Below are 22,211 nucleotides of genomic sequence, written 5' to 3'. Positions count from 1 at the left end.
ATTTTGATTTAGAATTTCATTGGCTTATAAGTTTGATTTTCTGTAGCGTTTAGCCGTGATTATCCTTAAAATACTTTTTGAAAATTTTAAAATGGCCCTTCCTTATGTGTTTGTTCTGTGCACCACAGTGTGGAAATGCAGTTAGGTGGTATGTACCACTTGTAGAGAAAGGATACATTTTGCATCTGCCTATAGTTGGTTTATCTACAAGGTCTGTCTTATTGTTCTTAGTTAACAAGTTGTATTTTTCAATGATACAGCTAAACCCTGGTTCTCTAGGCCTCCAAAGCAATAGGAAATACATCGGTGTCTTAGGGGAATGTTGTCATACTAGTGATAGAATCTGGAAGTTTTATAGCTGAATGTGAAATGTTCATTGCATTCAGAATCACTCACCATTTGTAAGAATACTCTTAAAAAACTTTGCCATTAGAATTAAGATTTCCAACAATGGCTTCAGAAATAGTAATTGATAGTGACAGGAAGAGTGTACTAGATGAGATATAATATTCAGATAATTGCATCTGAGTTCAGTTCCACCCAAGCCATCTGCAGAATAAGATGTGTACCATATATAATATCAGGGATGCTAAAATTCCACATCCTTTAAAACTTATCCAACTGGCTTGATGGAGTCACTGAGATTTTCATCAATAGAGCCACTCTTTGGGTTTAAGACATTTTTTAATCTATCATTTGATTCAATATATCTTTGCTGAACATTTACCATGTCTGTGCCCCTGGCAGTGCGCTAGATATGAAAAATTTAACAGTAAATTAGAGTGAATCCTCTTCCAAATAGACTCATAGTCTAAGCAAAAAGACATACTAATGAAACAAACAGAATACAGTTAAATTATTCACGTGGGGCATACAATGGGTTCTTTGATAAATACTTTTTGAATCAATAATTAAATATAATCAAGGTACTGATAATTTTTCATAAGATCACGATGCAATCAAGGCAAAGAAGCCAGAAAGAGCATTGAGGAAGTAATTAGAACTTGGGCAGAGGTCGGAGGTGAGAGAGGAAAGGGCTCATCAAGAAAATCTGAGATTTATTTGACTGAAGGCTTATGAGGAAAGAGCAAAGAGGTGAAGCTGGAGAAACTGGCAAGGATCATAGTTACCAAAGCCTCCAATGCCACAAATAATGGACTTCTTTTAGCCTGAGGGCAACAGTAGGTCTTGCAGTTTTGTTCTGTTTTGTTTCTGAGACAGAGTCTTACTCTGTCGCCCAGTCTGGAGTGCAGTGGCTCAATCTCGGCTTACTGCAACCTCCCCTTCTTGGGTTCAAGCAATTCTCCTGCTTCAGCCTCCCAAGTAACTGGGATTACAGGCATATGCCATCACATCTGGCTAATTTTTGTATTTTTAGTAGAGATGGGGTTTCACCATCTGGTCTTGAACACCTGACCTTGTGATCTGCCTGCCTCGGCCTCCCAAAGTGCTGGGATTACAGGCGTGAGCCACCTTGCCCAGAGGTCTTGCAATTTTTTAAGCAGGGGAATGAAGTATGAATGTTAGACTGGAGTGAAGGGAAAGAATAAGATCAAGGAGAACAGCTAGAAGGTTGTTACAGTACTCTAGTCAAGAAATGGTACCATAATTAAGATTTTCGTAAGTGCCTGTTTTCCTTAGTGCATCCTAGTTTACTTCTATATCAGAAGCATAATTATTAATAACACTTTCTTTTACTCTCTAAGTATCCCAGTGGGAGTGATACATTTTTTGGCACCTTAACCACAACTGAAATAGTGACCATGAGGATGAAGAGAATGGTTAGATTCTGGGGGTACTGAGAGGTTTGAAAGGGTAGACCTTAGATGCTTAGATATAAGGAGTGGGATAGAGGAGACATCAAAGATAACACTAAGATATTTGACTTGCACAGCTGGATAAGTTATTGATATTATTCACCAAGCCAAGAAAGACAAGCAAGCCAGGGAGAGAGGATGGCCATTTCACTTTAAGAAATGTGATGTTTGAAATGCTGTGAAACAGATCAGTGTAGATTATCAGGGCAGCTGTTAGTTATATGGGTATGACATGGTATTCAGTAGTTCAGTGTTATCTGAAGTAATTCCATCATAATCTACTAACACCAATTTGACCAATTTGAGAAGATTTTATGAATGAATTCATCAGACTAAATAGATGCCCTCTGGCCTAGCTAAAGCCATGTCTCTGGGCAGAAAGTAAAAGTATAGATAATTGAGGATGTTTTTGGAGTGTGAGTCACTGATCAAGAATTGTACACCTGGAATGGGAGGACAATATACTCCTATTTTCCACAGAGCCGGGACAGAAATAAATGGGCCCAGAAATAATTCTGTTAGGAATAAAGAATCACGGGCCTGAAACTGCAAAATCAACCTTAGTGGGGAAACATTGAGATCAGATTTTGCCTGCTTTAGAGTTTCACCTGGGCTGTCCTTGGCTCAGGTAGACAATCTAAGGATCCTCAGCCGATAGATGTTTTTCTAATTAGGCCTGTTAGTAACTAGCTGTATCCTGAAGAAAGTCATTTACCATCTCTATGGGTCATCTGTGGTACCAGTGGCAGATTTAAATGAGATTCTCTAGTTTTAGTTCCATTTTATTTTTTGCTTCCTTCATTTTTTTAGTAAAGTGTTACAATTTTAGAAATTAAAAGAAAATTATTATGGCCATGATTCTGGCTAATCTGGGTTGACTTTGGCAGCAACCATGTAAATGGAAAACTAAGAAGTATTGGTCATTTATTTTTTTGTTTTAGGAAATTCCAAGATGGTTCACAAATAGATGCAGGAATGCTTTGTATATTTTTCCTCTTCCTTTTTATATGCAGCAAAATCAGATTTGGGGGCTTTTCAATAATGGCAAAAGCTGCTTAGACTACGGTCAACCAGTAGCTCTCGGGGAGGGCTGTTTTCTCTTGGGGTGTTGCCTTCAATCTGATATTCTTTTTGGCCTAGATCAGTTGTAAATACCAGCCTGTTTCTGTGAAATGTAACTAGTGTTTGCTCTGGGCTGATGGGACAGTCATGTGCTGTTTGTTCTGTCAGTAGCTGTACCAGAGTATTCACAGTACGTTATTCAGATCAGCTCACAGGAACCAGCTGTCCTAATTCCAGGTGGACTGTTAGAAATCTTTTTACTTACGGCAACAGCTGTGCCACCTGGTAGCTTAAAGAGCAGTAGTTGTATGAATAAACCATTGTTACAAATTCACTTTTTATCTGGTAAACAGTTTGCATAAACTAGCATAACTGAAGATATTTTCAACCTGGTCCACACTGCAATTATAGGAACACTGAAGGGCTTTATCTGTATTATGTTCAATTGTTTGCTTGTTGCCAACACCTATCATTTAAAACACTGAATAAAATCTACATGCCAAAATAAGGTTTATAAAATTTGCAATTCTATTTCCTACATTATTTGTTCCCCATCCGCCAATACACAAACTGTGCCCTTCATATTTTTTACATTGTCACACATAGATTGCTCTAAATACTATTACTGAAATGTTGAATATGTAATAAAGCATCCTGAGCTTGGATTATTACTAAAGAGAAGATTGAATATTTCACTGTTGCCTTATTATTTGCCAGTAAATAAAATAACTCTAAATAGAGTAACAAATATTCCTAAGTAGAACTCTTATACATGGTTTTTTTTAGTGAACATCACTTATTTGTTGATAAACAATATCTGCATGTGAAACATAAGAAAAACAAAACAAAAGCTGCCCCACAAATGAGTTAACAGCCTGTAAAAGACAACGTGTTTGATTGTATGGGTTAAATAACCTTTGTTATCTTGTTTTAAGCTATTAATTTTCTTAGCATGTATATTAATACATATACATGTGTATGCGCATATATATCTAACATATGTATCCACACATACACAGAGCCTAAAATTGAGATTTAAGTCTTCACTGATAGTACAAAACGAATCTAACATATGTATCCACACATACACAGAGCCTAAAATTGAGATTTAAGTCTTCACTGATAGTACAAAAGGAAATATATCTAGGCAAAGACATTACATTTCAAATTCTAAAGTTATGGCATTCAAATTCAAAGTGTTTATAGTCTTTTTTTTTCTTATTCTTAGTTCAAACCTGCCTTATAGATTACTTATTTTTAAAAATTATTTTAATCCCTAGACAGTATCTTATTGCATAGACAGATCTGGAGATAAATGCTGTGAAGGTAAAAGTATACCAAGTAGCAGATATAAATATTATGAAGGTAACAGTATATCAACTGACAATAAGCATGTATGTATATATCGATTTTTAGTAACTGGCTTTTATAGGTAGAGTGTTTAAATAACATATCTCTTCTCTGTGAAGGGCAACCTGTTTTGTAGATAAAGTACCATTTTAATAAATACTACTTTAATATGTTTATGGCCAGCTTTTATATATGGTATTTAATATTATAAGGATATCCCGTTTGTCTAATAAACTTATAGCCTATTCAATAACAAAAGTTAATATCTGTTTGTCTTAAAATTAAAGTGTCACTAAATTTACTTTGAGTATATTAATATGTATTTCAGCTTAGAACAAATGTTTTGGTTAAGGCAAATGCTTTCAGCTATATTTAAAAAATAAATAGGTTTGTTTCTGAAAAACAAAAAATGCAACGTCTAAAAGATGCTTATTATTATTTATTAAATGTTAATTTGAGACTGTAAGGTATAACGGATTGTACATTGGATGGGCACTCAGGGAATCTTGTTTCTAGTACCATCACTATTTTTGTTACCTTGGAAAATCAACCTCTCTCAGAGTGTCAGGGTCTCTATCTGTAAAATAAAAATTTTAAATTATAAAACTTTATTTCAAAATTATATTTTCATGAATCATCATCCAAATGTGGTTCAGCCTTATAAAAACATACAATCAATCATATACTGCATGTAGCCTAAGTGATACTTTGTACAATAGATAGTCCACTTTAAAAAGGAAAGAAAAAGTGATGAGTCGACTTTGAAAAGATTTACGAGAGAAAACTTTATAAGATACTTTGCTTTAATGCTAATCACATTTTACAATACTTAATAACTAATCGTGTGGGCTTGAGGCAGAAAATTTATTTTACATGTAAATCCTTTGGTAGTTGGAAGGGACCTTTCCTATTACTTGTCCTATACCCCTATTCTTCTTTTTAGGATTAAATAAACTAAAGGACCAAGAAACGAAGGAATTTGTTAAAAGTCATGTGACTTAGTGAAAAATATTCAAGAATACAATCCTGGAGGTAGAAGGATTTCATGAGACCATTTGTTCTAGGTCTGTGGGGTTTTTGTCTTCAAAAGTTGCCCTATCCAGTGCATTGTTTGCATCCTGAAAAATCTTCATCAGACACTCTTTATGATGTTAGGATAAAAACCACACAAGCAGAGACAACTTCACGATTCATTTGAAGAATCAGTTAGGCTACTCCAGAATTTACACATAGTAAAGGCTTGATGATTTCATTTCTGTTCTTAAAGACATTGCATTAGAACTAGATGTTCTTAAGCATACATAAAAAAAGAAAGAAAGAAAAATAGCCTACCCTCTCTAACTGAAAAGAATTATTGAGAAGTCTTTGAGAAACTCCTAGAGGTTTTCCTCTTTAGATTTCTACCTATACGCATTAGCTAGTAGCTAAGTGATAATTAGGAAAAGCTTCAATTATCACAACATGCTAATGGAAATGAATATAAACATGCCAAAAAAGAGAAAGTTGCTAGAACCAACCAAACAATACAAAAATTTAGAACTTGCACCAGGGTAAAGAGATCAATTCTGTGTGATTACTAATCTCAAGAAGGGTGACACAATTCTTGTTGCTTATCTTGAATGAAGCTAAGGAATGTTGGCATTAGTGGAAAATTGTATTTCTTTATGCCCTTTCTTTTTTGACTGTGCTAATAACATTCTTTGATTCCATCACATAATATTGCTCAAAGCAGCAACTTAAAGCTGAAACCTGTAAAGTGAGGGGAATTTTCAGCTTCGTTTTATTGACTCATCTAGTCATGAATATTTTAAAAGGAAATATCCTCTTGTTCTACTGATATTTGGAAAGGGTATAGGAATTGCTGCCTGGGGATACAATAGCTTACTTACCCTCAGTCAAGCAGGAAGAAGAATTTATTGACTAAGCCTTGTACTAGGAACAATAAATCCATAAGCAAGAGTGAAGCACATGAAAAATCTTTGTGCTCTCCAGTTATTTAAAATTGTCTCCTCCCGCTTCAGGGCTGGCTTTGCTCTTGGTGAGGTAGGTAAATGTATATATACACAATATGATTTTAGATAAAAAGGACTTGTAGGAAAGAATGGAAAAATACACACACACACACACACACACACACATATGCTATTAACTCTTAATACTCAAAGTTTCCTTCTTTCCAGTTTAAGTCCTTGTAACTAATTTAAGTGAAAATAAGTGGGGTGGAGCAGTACTGTAATACATTATCAGCATTTTATACCTAAGGTAATGAGTTTCAGATGCCTCCTTAAGTCATTAAGTTCTTTTCACTAAAACTAGAGAAAGAAACTGTAAGAATTTGTTTGAGAAAATAGTTAAGGCATAACGCAAAGGAAGAGAGAGGGCAAAGATGAGTAAGAATAGAAATGCTAAAGTCAAAATCTATGTGTGGTATAATGTTAAGGTCATAGAGTGATGGGCTTTGTGGTCAGATAGCCAACTATGGATGTGTGCACATGGCAGATCCTTTAATTTCTCTGCTCCGCAATTTTTTTGTCTATAAAATGGGAGTTATAATTTTTAATAATGCTATTTACCTTGCAAATTTATAAGAATAAACAAAACCTAAAACAGTCCATGGTATAGGGTAGGTACATAATATATCTATATTAGTGTCTCTATTTCTTAATTTCCGTAAGAGTCATCATGTATTCATCTGTGAAACAGAATAGACTTAAAGTAGACTTTGAGGACTGACTTAAGAAAAGCAGGATTATTAAGCATTATAAAAAACAGCATTTCCACATGCTTTGTAAATTCTGTCTTGACTCTTGTTCATATTTACAGATACCACTCATAGCTTCCATTTGTCAAATTTTTTAATTAAATGAGTACATGAGACATATACGAAAGATGAAAGGTTCCAAGATTGAGTGGATAAAGAATGAGAGCCAGCCGGGCGCGGTGGCTCACGTCTGTAATCCCAGCGCTTTGGGAGGCCGAGGCAGGTGGATCATGAGGTCAGGAGTTCAAGACCAGCCTGGCCAAGATAGTGAAACCCTGTCTCTAAAAATTAGCCAGGCGTGGTGGTGGGCGCCTGCAATCCCAGCTACTCGGGAGGCTGAGGCAGAGAATTGCTTGAACCCGGGAGGCAGAGATTGCAGTGAGCCGAGATCGTGCCACTGTACTCCAGCCTGGGCAACAGAGTGAGACTCCATCTCGAAAAACAAACAAACAAACAACAACAACAAAAGAATAAGAGCCCAAGTCAATATTTCTTCAACTGGATCATAGAGTCATTATTGGGGGGGCGGGGGGCGGTGTGTGTGTGTATGTGCGGAGTAAGAGCGTTTCTTCAAAAAAGTAGAGTCCTACAGAATCAAACCAAATAGAAAAATGGCTGAATAAATAAATATATGTATATATAAATAGACAAAAGACATTATGTGTAATATATATAAAATTCAGCCAGCAGCTGAAATCTCAGTAGGCTTCTCCCAGCCATTATTGGGTTTGGCACATATGGACACATTCTGTTTGTTTCCTTCTGATTGCCCTGTGAAAAATGAAGGTCCTAAATCTAAATGTCTCAAAACACTGGTATGTTGAACTCAGTTGTGAGAAAGATGCAGAGTTACAACCATGCATCAGGAATTATAATTTATAATGCAATAATTATAACATAATGCAATAAACATTTTCTGTATGTTGCTATGTGACCTGTGAAAGTGTGGAGATGCCCATCAGACTGTTAAGCAGATATGTCAGGGAGGATAAAAGGTTGAGAACCTTTAATAGTTACTATGTGGAAGTGTCTGGATAATAAATTAGTGCTGATGGATTAGCAACGTCTTACAGAGCCATTTTATTTTAGTCAAAGGAATTTGGAGTATTTCTTGAACCTAGAAATTGTAATCTTATAATTACCATTGAAAGTAATAATTATTTAAAGATTAGAAAATGACTCTCATTGATCACATGTTTAATTTAGATAGAAGCTAGGCATTAGGCCTGTATTTTTGTTTCCTCCGAAAGTAGATTTGTGTAATAATTTTTTAAAATATCACAAGATACAGTCCATCTATTTTAATAATTAAAATTTCTCAGGAACAATATTAAACAATACAAATATAAGAAATACTGTGCATATGAGACAAAGGTTCTAATATTTATCATTCAACTAAAAAGTAAATTTTAGAACATGATGTATTTAAAAGTGCATTTAATACCGTATTTGATTCATTTGCTGATACTTGCCTTCTCTATAATCTCTGGCATTTAAGTCCAAGTTAATCATACAATGTCCCAGTGATATGGCCACAGAATTAAACTCATTCCATCCATCCCCCTTACAAACCCCCCCACCAGGAACAAACTCAGTATCACCTGCCAGTTCATAACCCACCTCTTTCTATCTCTGCCCTGCTGACAGTAAATCGCCTCACCAGCTAATTGAACAGATGCACCCAGTGCTGCTTCCTAAAGATCTGCAAAGCTGGACTTTGATGGACAGCAGAAAGTAGCACAACGGAAAAACAAAGCTTTTAACTGAGAGCATTGCTTTGTTCTGCTTAGAACTTTAAGGTCACTCCAGCTCATTTTGACTGCTGTGAGGATCTTAATTTTTACTCAACCAATTTACTTGCAGCTGTCATTCTTTCCAATATTAAAAGTTCAGCTCTTCGAGTGTGGGGAATTGAGGGAGAGAGAAATGAGAAGAGCTTGTTTCAAACTAAAAACAGCAAAAACAAGTAAAATCTGGCTTGGCTTTGAAGTACAAAAAGTTATTTTCAAAGCTTATAAATTATGACATCGTGATTAACATGTAATTTAAATATATTTAAACAACAATTATATCACATTTCCAGCCCAGCTAATTGGCCTCACAGATGTTCCCTTGGAGCTGCATTGCCCTTCCACGGGGAAATGAATGAGGTGCTTTTTATCATGGAAAACAGAGAAAAAAGCAAACTGAAAAAATGGAAACAGAAACATAAAAAGCAGCCAGTAGCCCTAAAAACAATGAATGCTAAAGGGGTTTTGCTTAGCATTTTTTCCATTTTAATGCTGAAAACAGGAAAATTCATGAAGATGCTCCTATTACTGTGATGCTGTTTGGCAGTTTGTCCAGATACAGAGTTGGCAGGTTGCTGACTGAAAGACTTGTCAAAGCAGGGACAGTGGATGCATTCTAATAGGGCATGGCCTCGCTTTATGTCTTGGAACAGACTAACCGCCAGAGTCCCAGTTGTTTTAATCCATTGCCTTTACAATGGCAGCCATCCTAGCCCAGATAATGAATGTAGACAATAAACTGTTCCCTGATGAAGAATGACTTGTAAGTTGTTCCTTTGATTGTTTATGTCTCAGGTTTTGTAAAATGCAAAATATGCAATCAATACTCATTTCTCAGCTGTAATTCTAGTCAAACATTACCCAGTACAGCAACTTTTGCAAGGTAAGAGGTCAAAGGAGCACCAGTAATTATGAATATTTTGGAATACCTTGCATTCTAATATATAATCATAGAATTGAAATAAATTGCCTTGTTTCATTCTTGCCTTTTCGTCTAACAATCTTAGATTATGATAGTGTAAATTCTAAAAGGACAGTGGCCATGTCTTTCTTAGTATATGGTGGTATCACTGGCATCTACCACAGTGCCTGTGCTTTCACTGTAGAGATTTAGTAAATATTTGTTAAATACTTGCCAAATAATTGGTGTTTAATGATGAGGGTAAGGCCAGAGTTTGTAATTTGGTAAAGTTCCACCAGTCAGTTCCATATTTCCTGTACTATCACTCTATATTACAAATCACTGGACTATAAAATATTCTTTCCTCAAATTTTATGAACAAATGTACTGGATTTCAGGTATTTCTAAAATATAGTAAAACATATTTAATGTGATTAGAGAACAGGTGAGCATTTTAAAATGCCTCTTTGATGAGTAGCTTTGGCATCCTGATTGCTTTATTTTAAAAATTCAATTTCGTGGATATGAATATTTAAATGTGATATATCCTTTACATTTTTATAATAGTGTAGAGTTTACAAAGTTCATTTATATACGTTATCTTAATTCATATTTATTAATAATAAAATAGGGAGACCAAGAATGAAAATGAGGGTCTGAGGTTTCATGATTCACCAAATTCACACCACTCATCATTGGAACTGGAGCCCAGGTCATTAAACGATCTGTCTGTTGCACAGTAGCACCTCCTATGTACTGCATATTAAATATATCTCTGCCTTTCCATGTCATAATCTTTGATGTGTTGTTAGTTGTGTTACTAAAGAAGAAAATAGATAAATATTCTAATGCCACCATAGTTGTGGGGAAAATTAAGATATAAACTCACTATAGGGGTCCAGACCGTGTCCCTTGATTAGTCCAGCAGACTAAGGTAGTTAAGGGAGATTATATTATCCAGTTGTTATTGATTTACTTTAAACATTTAATTTCCATGGGACCATATTCTTCTTAGAATGCTTCATGAATCTAAATCATATGAACATTGACCTGGAATAATATTTATCTGTTTCATTTAAAAGATGTAAAGTATCTGCAATCCCAGCACTTTGGGAGGCCGAGGCAGGTGAATCACGAGGTCAGGAGATCGAGACCATCCTGGTTAACATGGTGAAACCCCGTCTCTACTAAAAATACAAAACATTAGCCAGGCGTGGTGGCAGGTGCCTGTAGTGGCAGCTACTCAGGAGGCTGAGGAAAGAGAATGGCGTGAACCCGGGAGGCGGAGCTTGCAGTGAGCCGAGATTGCACCACTGCACTCCAGCCTGGGTAACAGAGCAAGACTTCATCTCAAACAAACAAACAAACAAAAAAGATGTAAGGTATCTTAGAGGTTTATTTTAGTCATCTGTTTACTTAAAGCTGGATTGCAGAGAATATAAGCTTCATAAAATCAAGTGATTTGGGTCTGTGTTTTGCATTATCCCTGTGCCTAGAAAAGGGCCTGGTACATAGACAGTAGGTTCTCAAAAAACGTGTTTAATAATGTATTTTTGTATTAAGAAACAGAATTAGTATCATACAACTCTTTTTCCTTACCCTAAGGAACACTGTCCTTCATATTTTATTATATTTTTATATACTCTTTCAGTGAGCCCATAGGATGGAGCGTTAAGCTATAAAAATACAGATGTATTTTTGTTGTTGTTTCTTTAACTGAAATCTGATTTTGACTCATTATAAATACATAAAGGGAATCTAAAGTGTGTTTTCAGGAAAGGAATTGATTTTCCAAATTTTCTGCTGTTTCTTAACTTCAAAAAAAAAAAAAAACAAAAAAATGTAAGACTGAAGATAAAATAGCATATACCTTTTAATCAGGAGAGGCTAAGGAGTTTACCCTTTGCTGAAGTGGTGAAAAGTAAGTGTAGCTTGATAGCAAAAATTATTCCAGGCAAATCGAAATCTCCTGCTATCTCCTTCCAGAAACATTTATTCGAAGAGAAAAAATAATAGCAGATAATATGGCCATTTCAATCTTTTGACACGTGAAGAAGGAAACTGCTTCCCATTTACAGCTATAGTTCATTTACTACTTTTTCCTTTCCTCTAGGGTTAATCAGAAGAATGTTTATTATTTACTTTTCTAATCCATTGAAAAATTTTGCTTTTTCTGTATAATTTTCCTTTTCAGGGATTGAATTAAAATATTTATTTTCCTCAAAACATATAAATAAACTTGCTTATGGTCAGAATGCATACAATTGTGCTGCTTAGGAAGCTTCACTGTTGTGCACTTTTTCCCCTTTGGTTCATACGACTCATGTGGCTTTTCTTTTTCGTTTCTTTTTTTTAATTTTTTCATTCATATTGCCTCTTATTATATCCATCATTCCATTTTTCTTTCCTATTAGAGTGAAATTGGACACAGCCCTCCTCCTGCCTACACCCCCATGTCAGGAGTAAGTATTTCACAATCAACCTTCATCTTTTAGGATTTTTGGTCTTTGCTTACCATGTTTCCTCTCTAGTCTCTGCATAATTTCCTCATTTTGCCTTTGCCAACAGTGAGTTAAGAATTTGGTGTACATTGTGTAGCTGCCTTTGGAGATATGTTTTTATCTCAGTTGATAATCCGAAATTGAGATATCATGCATCAACAGTAGCTTTCAATTTTTATCTGAAGGGTTTACCTGGGCATATAAATTATGCTTCTGGATGTGGAGGTGATCTTTACTTCCCTGATTATAGGTCATGTACTAAAAAGTCAGAATTATAGTGATGATCCTCTAGTTAGGTACTACAGCCTCAAATTCATAATAACCACAGAATTTTAGAAGGCAATAAAGACATAGGATTATTCAAAATATATCCATGTACTTCTATTCTTAATGACAACTGTCTATAATTAATGACACTTGCATTTATCATAAAAATTCACTTTGAAATTTATATTAAATACAGGCACTTGTGGGAAAAGGGCATCAAATACTTTTTATTAGAATATGTTTCAGTTGGTTAATAAAACTAGAATGTGTATTTCAAAATTATTTTCTGATGATTTATCTTTTAAGAAAAGTGGAAATTTTAGGCGTTTCTAGTTTGTAACTCAAATTCATTAGCCACTAGGGAAAAAAAAAACAAAACAATACATACTATGACTATTCTCTAAAAGACTGGCTTTGATATCCTTGTGGCTATTAACATTCATTTTTAAACTATTTCTAACAACACCTTCTCTCCACATATGTTTCTCTTATTAACAGAACCAGTTTGTATACCGAGATGGAGGTTTTGCTGCAGAACAAGGAGTGTCTGTGCCCTACAGAGCCCCAACTAGCACAATTCCAGAAGCTCCTGTGGCACAGGGTGCTACTGCTGAGATTTTTGATGACTCCTGCTGTAATGGCACCCTACGCAAGCCAGTGGCACCCCATGTCCAAGAGGACAGTAGCACCCAGAGGTACAGCGCTGACCCCACCGTGTTTGCCCCAGAACGGAGCCCACGAGGCGAGCTGGATGAGGAGGGTTACATGACTCCTATGCGAGACAAACCCAAACAAGGTATGAACTGATTATTCAGAAATGATTGCCATTCGAAGTTCACTTCCATCAAGATAAACGAAGTACAGAATGGAAATCGCCAGAGAGCTGACCAGCACAACATTTGTGACCCAGTAAAGGCCTAGGCTACTGCTACTTGCAGTATGGTCCCTGAATCAGCAGCATCCACATTATTTATTATTATTTATATAAATCAGAATCTCAGGCAGGCCCCATCTGAATAGGAATCTGGATTTTAACAAGGTCCCCAGGCTATCTGCATACAGCAATCAGTCTTGAGAAGCACTATTCTAAACATATTTTGTTGAAATATTTGAATGAAGTAGCATACTACAAAGTGTCAGGACCATAGCTTTATTGGACTTAATTGCGGAGATCATAAAGACTGGTATTGTTGGCAAAAGTGCCTGATGCTTTTGATTGCACTAATAAAAGATTTGTTTGACTCATTTAAATGATGACATTTAAACAACCTAGTTTATTATAGGAAAATATTATGTTTTTATATGACATTTTTCAAAAATTAAAGTTTTGACCCTGTATATACTTACAAGCATACCACCAAGATTTGAAAATAATAATTTGTGGTTTTACAAAGCATAACAATAATTTTGTAAAGTTAGTAGTAGAAATGTTAAGCACCCAAATCAAATAATGCTTCAATTTTGCAACAAAACAGCCTTTCTTCTTCTATGCTAACAGTATCACAACAGAGAAGATAGATGATTGTTATTAAAAAATGATGATCATGTCTCTTGCAGTCTTTAGTGTCAACAGTAAACTACATTTTAAGACGCTGAGAAGGGCCTGTTATATGGTTATGTTCTCTCCTTTAAAGCAAAATTTAGAGATCTCTAATTGTAAATAACTTTTAAAATATATCTGTCTAGATAAAACTTTTACATATATAAAACTTTTATACATATAAAAATGTAATGAAGAGTTTGGATGTTCATAGTAGCCTAGTAATGACACAAATGTAGATGTTGTGAAGACTTGGCAGATTCACCCCAAAGAAGAATCTTCTCTGGGGAGATTTTCACTCCAACCGTAAAGTTATTGGACAGCTATATAAGTTTGCATCAGGACAATATATAAGTAGATTGCATTGAGGAAAAGTAATGTAAGGTTAAGAGAAAAGCAAGTCACCCTATAGAGCCACACTGTATTCTCAGATTTTATCTCTGAACACTAAGCTCCATTTCTATAAAACATTGCTATAGTCTAACCTCGTACTCAGAGAGTACAGAATTTTAGTATAGACATTCCTGTTCTTTCAATTAAGAAGTTTAAGTAATCTGGTAAGCGAGACCAAATTCTGCAATCCTTATCAATGTTTTCATACACTTGTCAAATTAAAACTTGATACTAAGCATAAAGTTCACCCAACTCCTGCAGGGGCAATAATAAAAAACAGTGCAGTAGAATAAGAAGATTATGCAAGAGGAGTTAGAAGACCTGAATTCTATCCCAACACTAATTGTATCCTGCACACATCATTTAATCTCAATTTTCTGTCTACAAAACTGGAAAAATAAGTCTTGTACTTCTTTTTCACAGAATTGGGAAGATGAAATGCTAGTGTCTTGTAAAGGCCTATATATGATAGTGGGATATTCGTTACTGCCCTTTAAGTTGCATAAATGATGCTAAATACTTACCTATTCTGTATACATATATTTGGAGAAAAATAATCCTGGCTTAATAGGATTTTTCTCTCTACTTATTGGGCTAAGGATAAGAGATAGAAAGTTTGTTTCAGAATGGCCTCTCAACAAAGAATTGTGCCCTCTTCATGCCTTGAATTCAAAATAGGAATAGCTTAGGGCTTTGTGTATATAGTAAAAGAGAGGACTACTAGAGGACCTACAATATATGTGTGTATATGTCTATATGCAGTCTATATTACAGACATAGATGTAGAATTAACCTTCAGGAGAATGGTGATAATTATTAGCACCTTTTAGGCCAATACCTATACCGGATGGATTTATTAGATTGATCCATACAAAATAGGCACTAATTGACTGGTTTCAATATACAAAATGGCTATTTTATATGATTCAAGCTGATAGTTTGCTATTTTGTGATTATGATTGGTCAATGGCAATATTATAATTATACCTTACTATTAAGTAGAAGTGTATGTAATGTCAAGCAAGTCAACTAGAGGCATGTTAGCTATCTGTTAGATTTGCTTTTTCAGTTGAATTTTTTTCCTTTGATGCTTTCTTTTCCACGTGTAAAACCTTTTTCAGAAGCATCTTCAATCAAATCCCTGTTACCAGTATAGGCAATCATAGCAAACCATAGAGACTAAAAAACTTGATTTCTTCACTCCATCTATTCATCTTGGCATGGAACTCAGCTATAGATTCTTTGTTTTTTCAATATTCTTTATAGAAATTAAGTTGTCTGTATATTTAAAGACTATTTAATCCTAATAGGTAGTCTTATTTCCTAATATAAATAACTCTTAGAAAACAAAAACATTGAAACAACCAGCCCCATATGCAGAAGAGACAAATGCAATTAAAAAGAAAAATTTAGGAGATAGAAATTCTGATTCTGGCCTCGTTGGCTTCTTGTTTTATTATAAACATTTTTGACCCACTTATTCTTTTTTTCATAAGACAATGGTGATCCACAAATACTTGTTGTGAGAAATCATGAAAACAAATCTGTGGGTTTTTTTGTTCTAGGCAAAGAAGCTAACCATTATGTATAACCTTGGTCTGATTAATATTTTCCAGAAACTAGAGGTTAGCTGATATTTTTTTTATTCCTTTAGAATACCTGAATCCAGTGGAGGAGAACCCTTTTGTTTCTCGGAGAAAAAATGGAGACCTTCAAGCATTGGATAATCCCGAATATCACAATGCATCCAATGGTCCACCCAAGGCCGAGGATGAGTATGTGAATGAGCCACTGTACCTCAACACCTTTGCCAACACCTTGGGAAAAGCTGAGTACCTGAAGAACAACGTACTGTCAGTGCCAGAGAAGGCCAAGAAAGCGTTTGACAACCCTGACTACTGGAACCACAGCCTGCCACCTCGGAGCACCCTTCAGCACCCAGACTACCTGCAGGAGTACAGCACAAAATATTTTTATAAACAGAATGGGCGGATCCGGCCTATTGTGGCAGAGAATCCTGAATACCTCTCTGAGTTCTCCCTGAAGCCAGGCACTGTGCTGCCGCCTCCACCTTACAGACACCGGAATACTGTGGTGTAAGCTCAGTTGTGGTTTTTAGGTGGAGAGACACACCTGCTCCAATTTCCCCACCCCCCTCTCTTTCTCTGGTGGTCTTCCTTCTATCCCAAGGCCAGTAGTTTTGACACTTCCCAGTGGAAGATATAGAGATGCAATGATAGTTATGTGCTTATCTAACTTGAACATTAGAGGGAAAGACTGAAAGAGAAAGATAGGAGGAACCACAATATTTCTTCATTTCTCTGCATGGGTTGGTCATGAGAATGAAACAGCTAGAGAAGGACCAGAAAATGTAAGGCAATGCTGCCTGCTATCAAACTAGCTGTCACTTTTTTTCTTTTTCTTTTTTTTCCTTTGTTGCTTTCTTTCTCTTCTTTTTTTTAAAAAGCAGATGGTTGAAACACCCATGCTATCTGTTCCTATCTGCAGGAACTGATGTGTGCATATTTAGCATCCCTGGAAATCATAATAAAGTTTCCATTAGAACAAAAGAATAACATTTTCTATAACATATGATAGTGTCTGAAATTGAGAATCCAGTTTCTTTCCCCAACAGTTTCTGTCCTAGCAAGTAAGAATGGCCAATTCAACTTTCATAATTTAAAAATCTCCATCAAAGTTATAACTAGTAATTATGTTTTCAAGACTTTCTGTTTTTTTTTTTCATTTTGTTTTGCTCTGACCGATTCCTTTATATTTGCTCCCCTATTTTTGGCTTTAATTTCTAATTGCAAAGATGTTTACATCAAAGCTTCTTCACAGAATTTAAGCAAGAAATATTTTAATATAGTGAAATGGTCACTACTTTAAGTACACCATCTTTAAAATAAGAAAGGGAGGCTAATATTTTTCATGCTATCAAATTATCTTCACCCTCATCCTTTACATTTTTCAACATTTTTTTTTTCTCCATAAATGACACTACTTGATAGGCCGTTGGTTGTCTGAAGAGTAGAAGGGAAACTAAGAGACAGTTCTGTGTGGTTCAAGAAAACTACTGATACTTTCAGGGGTGGCCCAATGAGGGAATCTATTGAACTGGAAGAAACACACTGGATTGGGTATGTCTACCTGGCAGATACTCAGAAATGTAGTTTGCACTTAAGCTGTAATTTTATTTGTTCTTTTTCTGAACTCCATTTTGGATTTTGAATCAAGCAATATGGAAGCAACCAGCAAATTAACTAATTTAAGTACATTTTTTAAAAAAGAGCTAAGATAAAGACTGTGGAAATGCCAAACCAAGCAAATTAGGAACCTTGCAACAGTATCCAGGGACTATGATGAGAGGCCAGCACATTATCTTCATATGTCACCTTTGCTACGCAAGGAAATTTGTTCAGTTCGTATACTTCGTAAGAAGGAATGCGAGTAAGGATTGGCTTGAATTCCATGGAATTTCTAGTGTGAGACTATTTATATGAAGTAGAAGGTAACTCTTTGCACATAAATTGGTATAATAGAAAGAAAAACACAAACATTCAAAGCTTATGGATAGGTCCTTGGGTCAAAAGTTGTAAATAAATGTGAAAAATCTTCTCATGCAATTATTTTATTATCCAACACACTAATCTTTTGATACTTTATATAATTCCCTTTCTTCGTATACTGCATCCAGTACTAGAACCATCATTATTATGTATCATTTTGAAAGAATACCTGATGAGATGAAGGATGAGAACAAATGACAGAGATGAGTCTCCAAGTAAAGGGGGCCTCACATCAATAATTAGGAAACTTAGATATAATTCCCCCTTTTCTGAAAATTCTACCCCAAGTCATTTAGATTTTTTAAAAATATTTCTTTCTAATGTTAAAATATTGGGACCAAATTAGAGTAAATAGTATAAGATTAATTAATTAGAGTAGAGTAAAAATATCTATTAAGGCAGAGAAAGTTTAGAGAAAAAAAAAATCCAAAGAAATTTGTGTTTCTTCCTATTCTGAACAAGTAAATCCATCCATCCATCCAAACCTCCTTTATCTAACTGTGTCTACTAAAAGCACCATGTTTTGTGGGGAACACTCAGATAAATGGAATATCATCCCCAACTTCAAAATTCTATCATCCAGGAGATTTAATTAAAATGACATTTTAATTTTTCTATGCATTCAAAGAATCAGATTGCACAGTCTCTTGTGAATAGCTGTCATATAATTGGTTGTACTGTAAGATATCTCCTTTAAACTCATTTGGGATATAAGTTAAACATCCTTCAAATTGTTGATGTTGACAAATAGGATAATTTCAGTAGTATTATTCAAACATAAACTGGTCTAGGAGAATATTGCATCACTGACTAATTAGCCTATCTAGATTCTAACTTCAGCATTGAACCAAAAGCAGATGGTGGTCCTTGGCCAAGAATATTGGAGACATTGGAGTTGGTTTTTTTCTAAGCTATAAGAAGTGAGGCAAGCTGAAAAAGTATGGTAGAGCAGGGGAAGGGTTTGTGAGATTCCTTCTAGTGAAGTTCACCCTCAAACTTTTCAGGGTTAAAGACACAGAGTGATTCAGGGGGCACAATCTAATAGCTCAGGGCTCTCTTATCCATTCAGAGAAGTCTCTAGGAAAAGGGATCTCATATCAGTCCTTACGAAAAATTGAATATATAAGCCTCCCTTTCTAAATAAATCTGCATCAAGTCATCACAGCCCTCTTTTTGGATACTATACCTTGATTTTTTTTTCTGATTTACAATATGCATATGGTTTCTACTGGGCTATAGAAAGCAGAATCACTCATTTTGGAGAAGGAAAAAATAAATAGTTAAAACAAACTTTTAACTGTTTGTTAAGGTAACAGAAATGTATTTAGTGAACGTAGTCTCTTTCCTCCTAAGAACGCAAGACTTTTACGTGTTGGGTAATACCTAGAGACGCATGTAGGCATAATCCAAAATGACCCAAATGCTTTCTAATAGCACCACTTTATAATTCTTTTGAATGATTTCTGTAGTGTATAATTGACTTCAGTTGTTTGAGCGTTTTTTGTTTTATTTTTGTCCCCCCTGGGAAAACATATTTCAGCATGTATAAGAGGGAGAAAAAAAGTTGCATTCCTTCCAGAAAATAACTTATTTAGCCCAGTAGGGTAGAATTTTAAAATGTCAGTTAAAGTCTTCAAAGTGCTTTGGGGGATATCAGATTCCAGAGGCCAATTGTAGCAATTGAAATTTGCAGAATCAATTATGTAAATCTGAGACAAATTAGTATTAAAATTACACTGACTATATTTTTTAAATCACCCAACTTTATAGATTATACCTATTTTGGGCAATCCTATTTTCAGGTATGGAAAAATTTTGCAGCTAAATGATTGCCTAAAGAAAGTGGTAAATAGGTGAGGAAAGATGGTCCCTGATCTAGGGTAGATCCAGAACCACAAAGCATCTGCACCACAAAAGGTGTTAGACTACCAAGCAGCTCTTGGTTTTCTGCATAGTATTAGTAGCACAGCTTAGGATGAGAATCCTTTCTCCAGTAACGTTCTTAAAATAGCATGAAAAACAATGCAAAACTCAAATTTCTATTAAAACACACAAACTAAAATCAGGTGATTCTTTTTTGTAGATTAGGGAGAAGGACTGAATATCTAATTTAAGAGAAGAAATAGTGTTCTAAGTGTTATAGTGTGTGAGCTAATACCTTCTAAAGGAAAGACATGGCATGAAGATTGTGCATATTTACAATGCTAAGGAAAAATCAAGAAAAGGACTGTGAGGCTCTGCTGCTAGATGAAGTTGGAAGGACTATTAATGTGCTTCTTGAAGTATCAAAAATGAAAAGAAAATTAAAATTGTTTAAGCCTGACAGGGAAGGATGTAAATACAAGTTTTTCTAGAGCTATCTAACCTTTATTTCAAAACTGGAATTATTCATCCATCTGTAATTGTTGATAATTTAACTTGTATATGTAGTTCATAAGGTAATAGAAAAGGTGATCATGAAAGCATGTATATAACTGGACAGAACCATGATAATGCTATAAGATGTAGATTTAGTTAGGTTATCAGATGTTAAATGATTTTAATATTATTAAATAAATCAAACTAGAAAACTAACCACAAGTATAATGTAACAAAGTTAAATGCAGGATATAAAAATGTAGGATGGATTTTGCATAGTAAAAAAATAAGTTTGCCATTTAAAATTGTTGTTTGTTTGTTGGGTTTAGCTGAAAGTAGGCATATATGGTTCCACTTGTGAAAACTTGCTTTAAAGCATTACAATGAACAATTTTTTCTCCTTCTCTTATTCCTTTATCACTTTTTAAATGTAAAGAAAATTGTATTTATTTTTTTTTTAAAATAAACACCACCTTGCAGAATTTAACAGGCAAACATGTTACATATGACTAAGTAAGGGTCTTCAAGATGAAGTAGAGAAAATGTAAATGTTCTATTACCTTATGCAGAGACAAAAAAAAAAAGAGTGGTGTCATTTAGCAAACAAACAAAATACAGTTAATTTGTGATATGTCCTTTCTTTTCTCACTATGCCCTCTTGCCTCCAAAAATGACAACAAAGAATCACAATTTTTCTGATAAATAAATGCTAAACCAAGCTTTTCAAACTACAGCATCGCCATTCTTTTGGACTTTAGTTATTAGAATGATGACTGTTATAGGGCAAATGAGAAATCCAGGTGCATCAGCTTCTAGTTATTAAAAAACCTGATAAATTAACTTCTACTGTATACTGTGGGCAGAGGATCCTAGAGCTGATCCTACAACATCAGCTTCTAGTTGTTAAAAAAAAAAAAAAACCAGATAAATTAACTTCTACTGTATATACTGTGGGCAGAGGGTCCTACTGTGCCTCTGTTTGTGTACATGGACAGCCTTGCCCCATGTAAACATATAAATGCAGATTGGTATCCCCTGGTTGCTATTTGCTTAAGAACAAATATTATACATATGAGATCAGGTATAATTTTAAAAGATCATTATCAGTGGAGACCTCATTATTACTGATATGACAATGGGGCCAGTTTTTATACTTCTGGGTAGAACTAATACAATTTTTCTGATCCCAGAGATCTGAGTTCTCTCTGCAGTTGGAAACAAGAAGCTGCTGTGGGCATTGTCTCGGGCCAGGGGCCCTTGTGTTTGTGGGGGCAAATATCTTTTAGCAGTATGAGCTGCTTTTTTCTTTTCATTAAAAGTCTCTCTAAAATAATAGAAATTTCAGATACTCGGTTCAAGTCTCACTGATTTTGTAGAGGCCCAAAAATGTAGGATCTGTCACTTTTGCAGGCCCCTGCCTCATCTAATTCCTGGCCAGGTGATATTTTGGGCAGAAGTAAGTGCTTCTATAGTCACGAGCTAAAATGACTCTAAGCCCCAGTTTCACGGGGGTATTCACATGCTTCCTCTGGAAAATACTCTTTGACAGTCAGCTTTGCAAGTAAGTGATTACCTTGTTAGGAATCACAGAAAAATTTATTTCTCTCTGAGCTTTAGAGGAAAATAGAATCCTTCCCTTTTTTGCCCATTGACACAACTGGCACTGCTCTCTTCCCTTTCCACCACCCCAGTTCAACGTAGTCCCCCGATGCTGTCCTGTTCCTTTCTTAAGCCATAGTGGATCTCTGAGATCCCACACCCCACTTTGTGAAATACTGATTTCATCTTTGCCCTCGAATGCCTGATTTTTTCATAAGAGATTCTAGCAATTTGGACACTGTTTAAATGAACCATCAAACTACTGCATAGAGAATATTTAAGCTATTAAAATTATGGTTTCCC

General features: G+C 35.2%; 1 protein-coding gene across 6 annotated transcripts in view; it reads left to right on the top strand.

Annotated features, from left to right (window-relative positions):
* ERBB4 (erb-b2 receptor tyrosine kinase 4) overlaps positions 1-21,276 on the top strand; it is a 1,162,809-nt gene extending 1,141,533 nt beyond the window's left edge. For 4 of the 6 annotated variants that reach the window (XM_054549798.1, XM_024243750.3, XM_024243751.2 and 1 more), the window contains 3 exons: positions 12,096-12,143; positions 12,948-13,245; positions 16,037-21,276. In XM_054549798.1, the coding sequence (XP_054405773.1) occupies positions 12,096-12,143; positions 12,948-13,245; positions 16,037-16,482 (792 nt within the window). In that variant the 3' untranslated portion in view covers positions 16,483-21,276. The remainder of the gene's footprint in view (positions 1-12,095; positions 12,144-12,947; positions 13,246-16,036) is intronic. The other 2 variants (XM_024243752.3, XM_024243753.2) reach the window with 1 other exon arrangement.
* Positions 21,277-22,211: the final 935 nt, after the last annotated feature.

Source organism: Pongo abelii, chromosome 11 (assembly GCF_028885655.2).
Source record: "Pongo abelii isolate AG06213 chromosome 11, NHGRI_mPonAbe1-v2.0_pri, whole genome shotgun sequence".
NCBI lineage: Eukaryota > Metazoa > Chordata > Mammalia > Primates > Hominidae > Pongo > Pongo abelii.
Note: the sequence above shows the minus strand (reverse complement) of the source record. Positions and strands in the feature narration are given on the sequence as shown.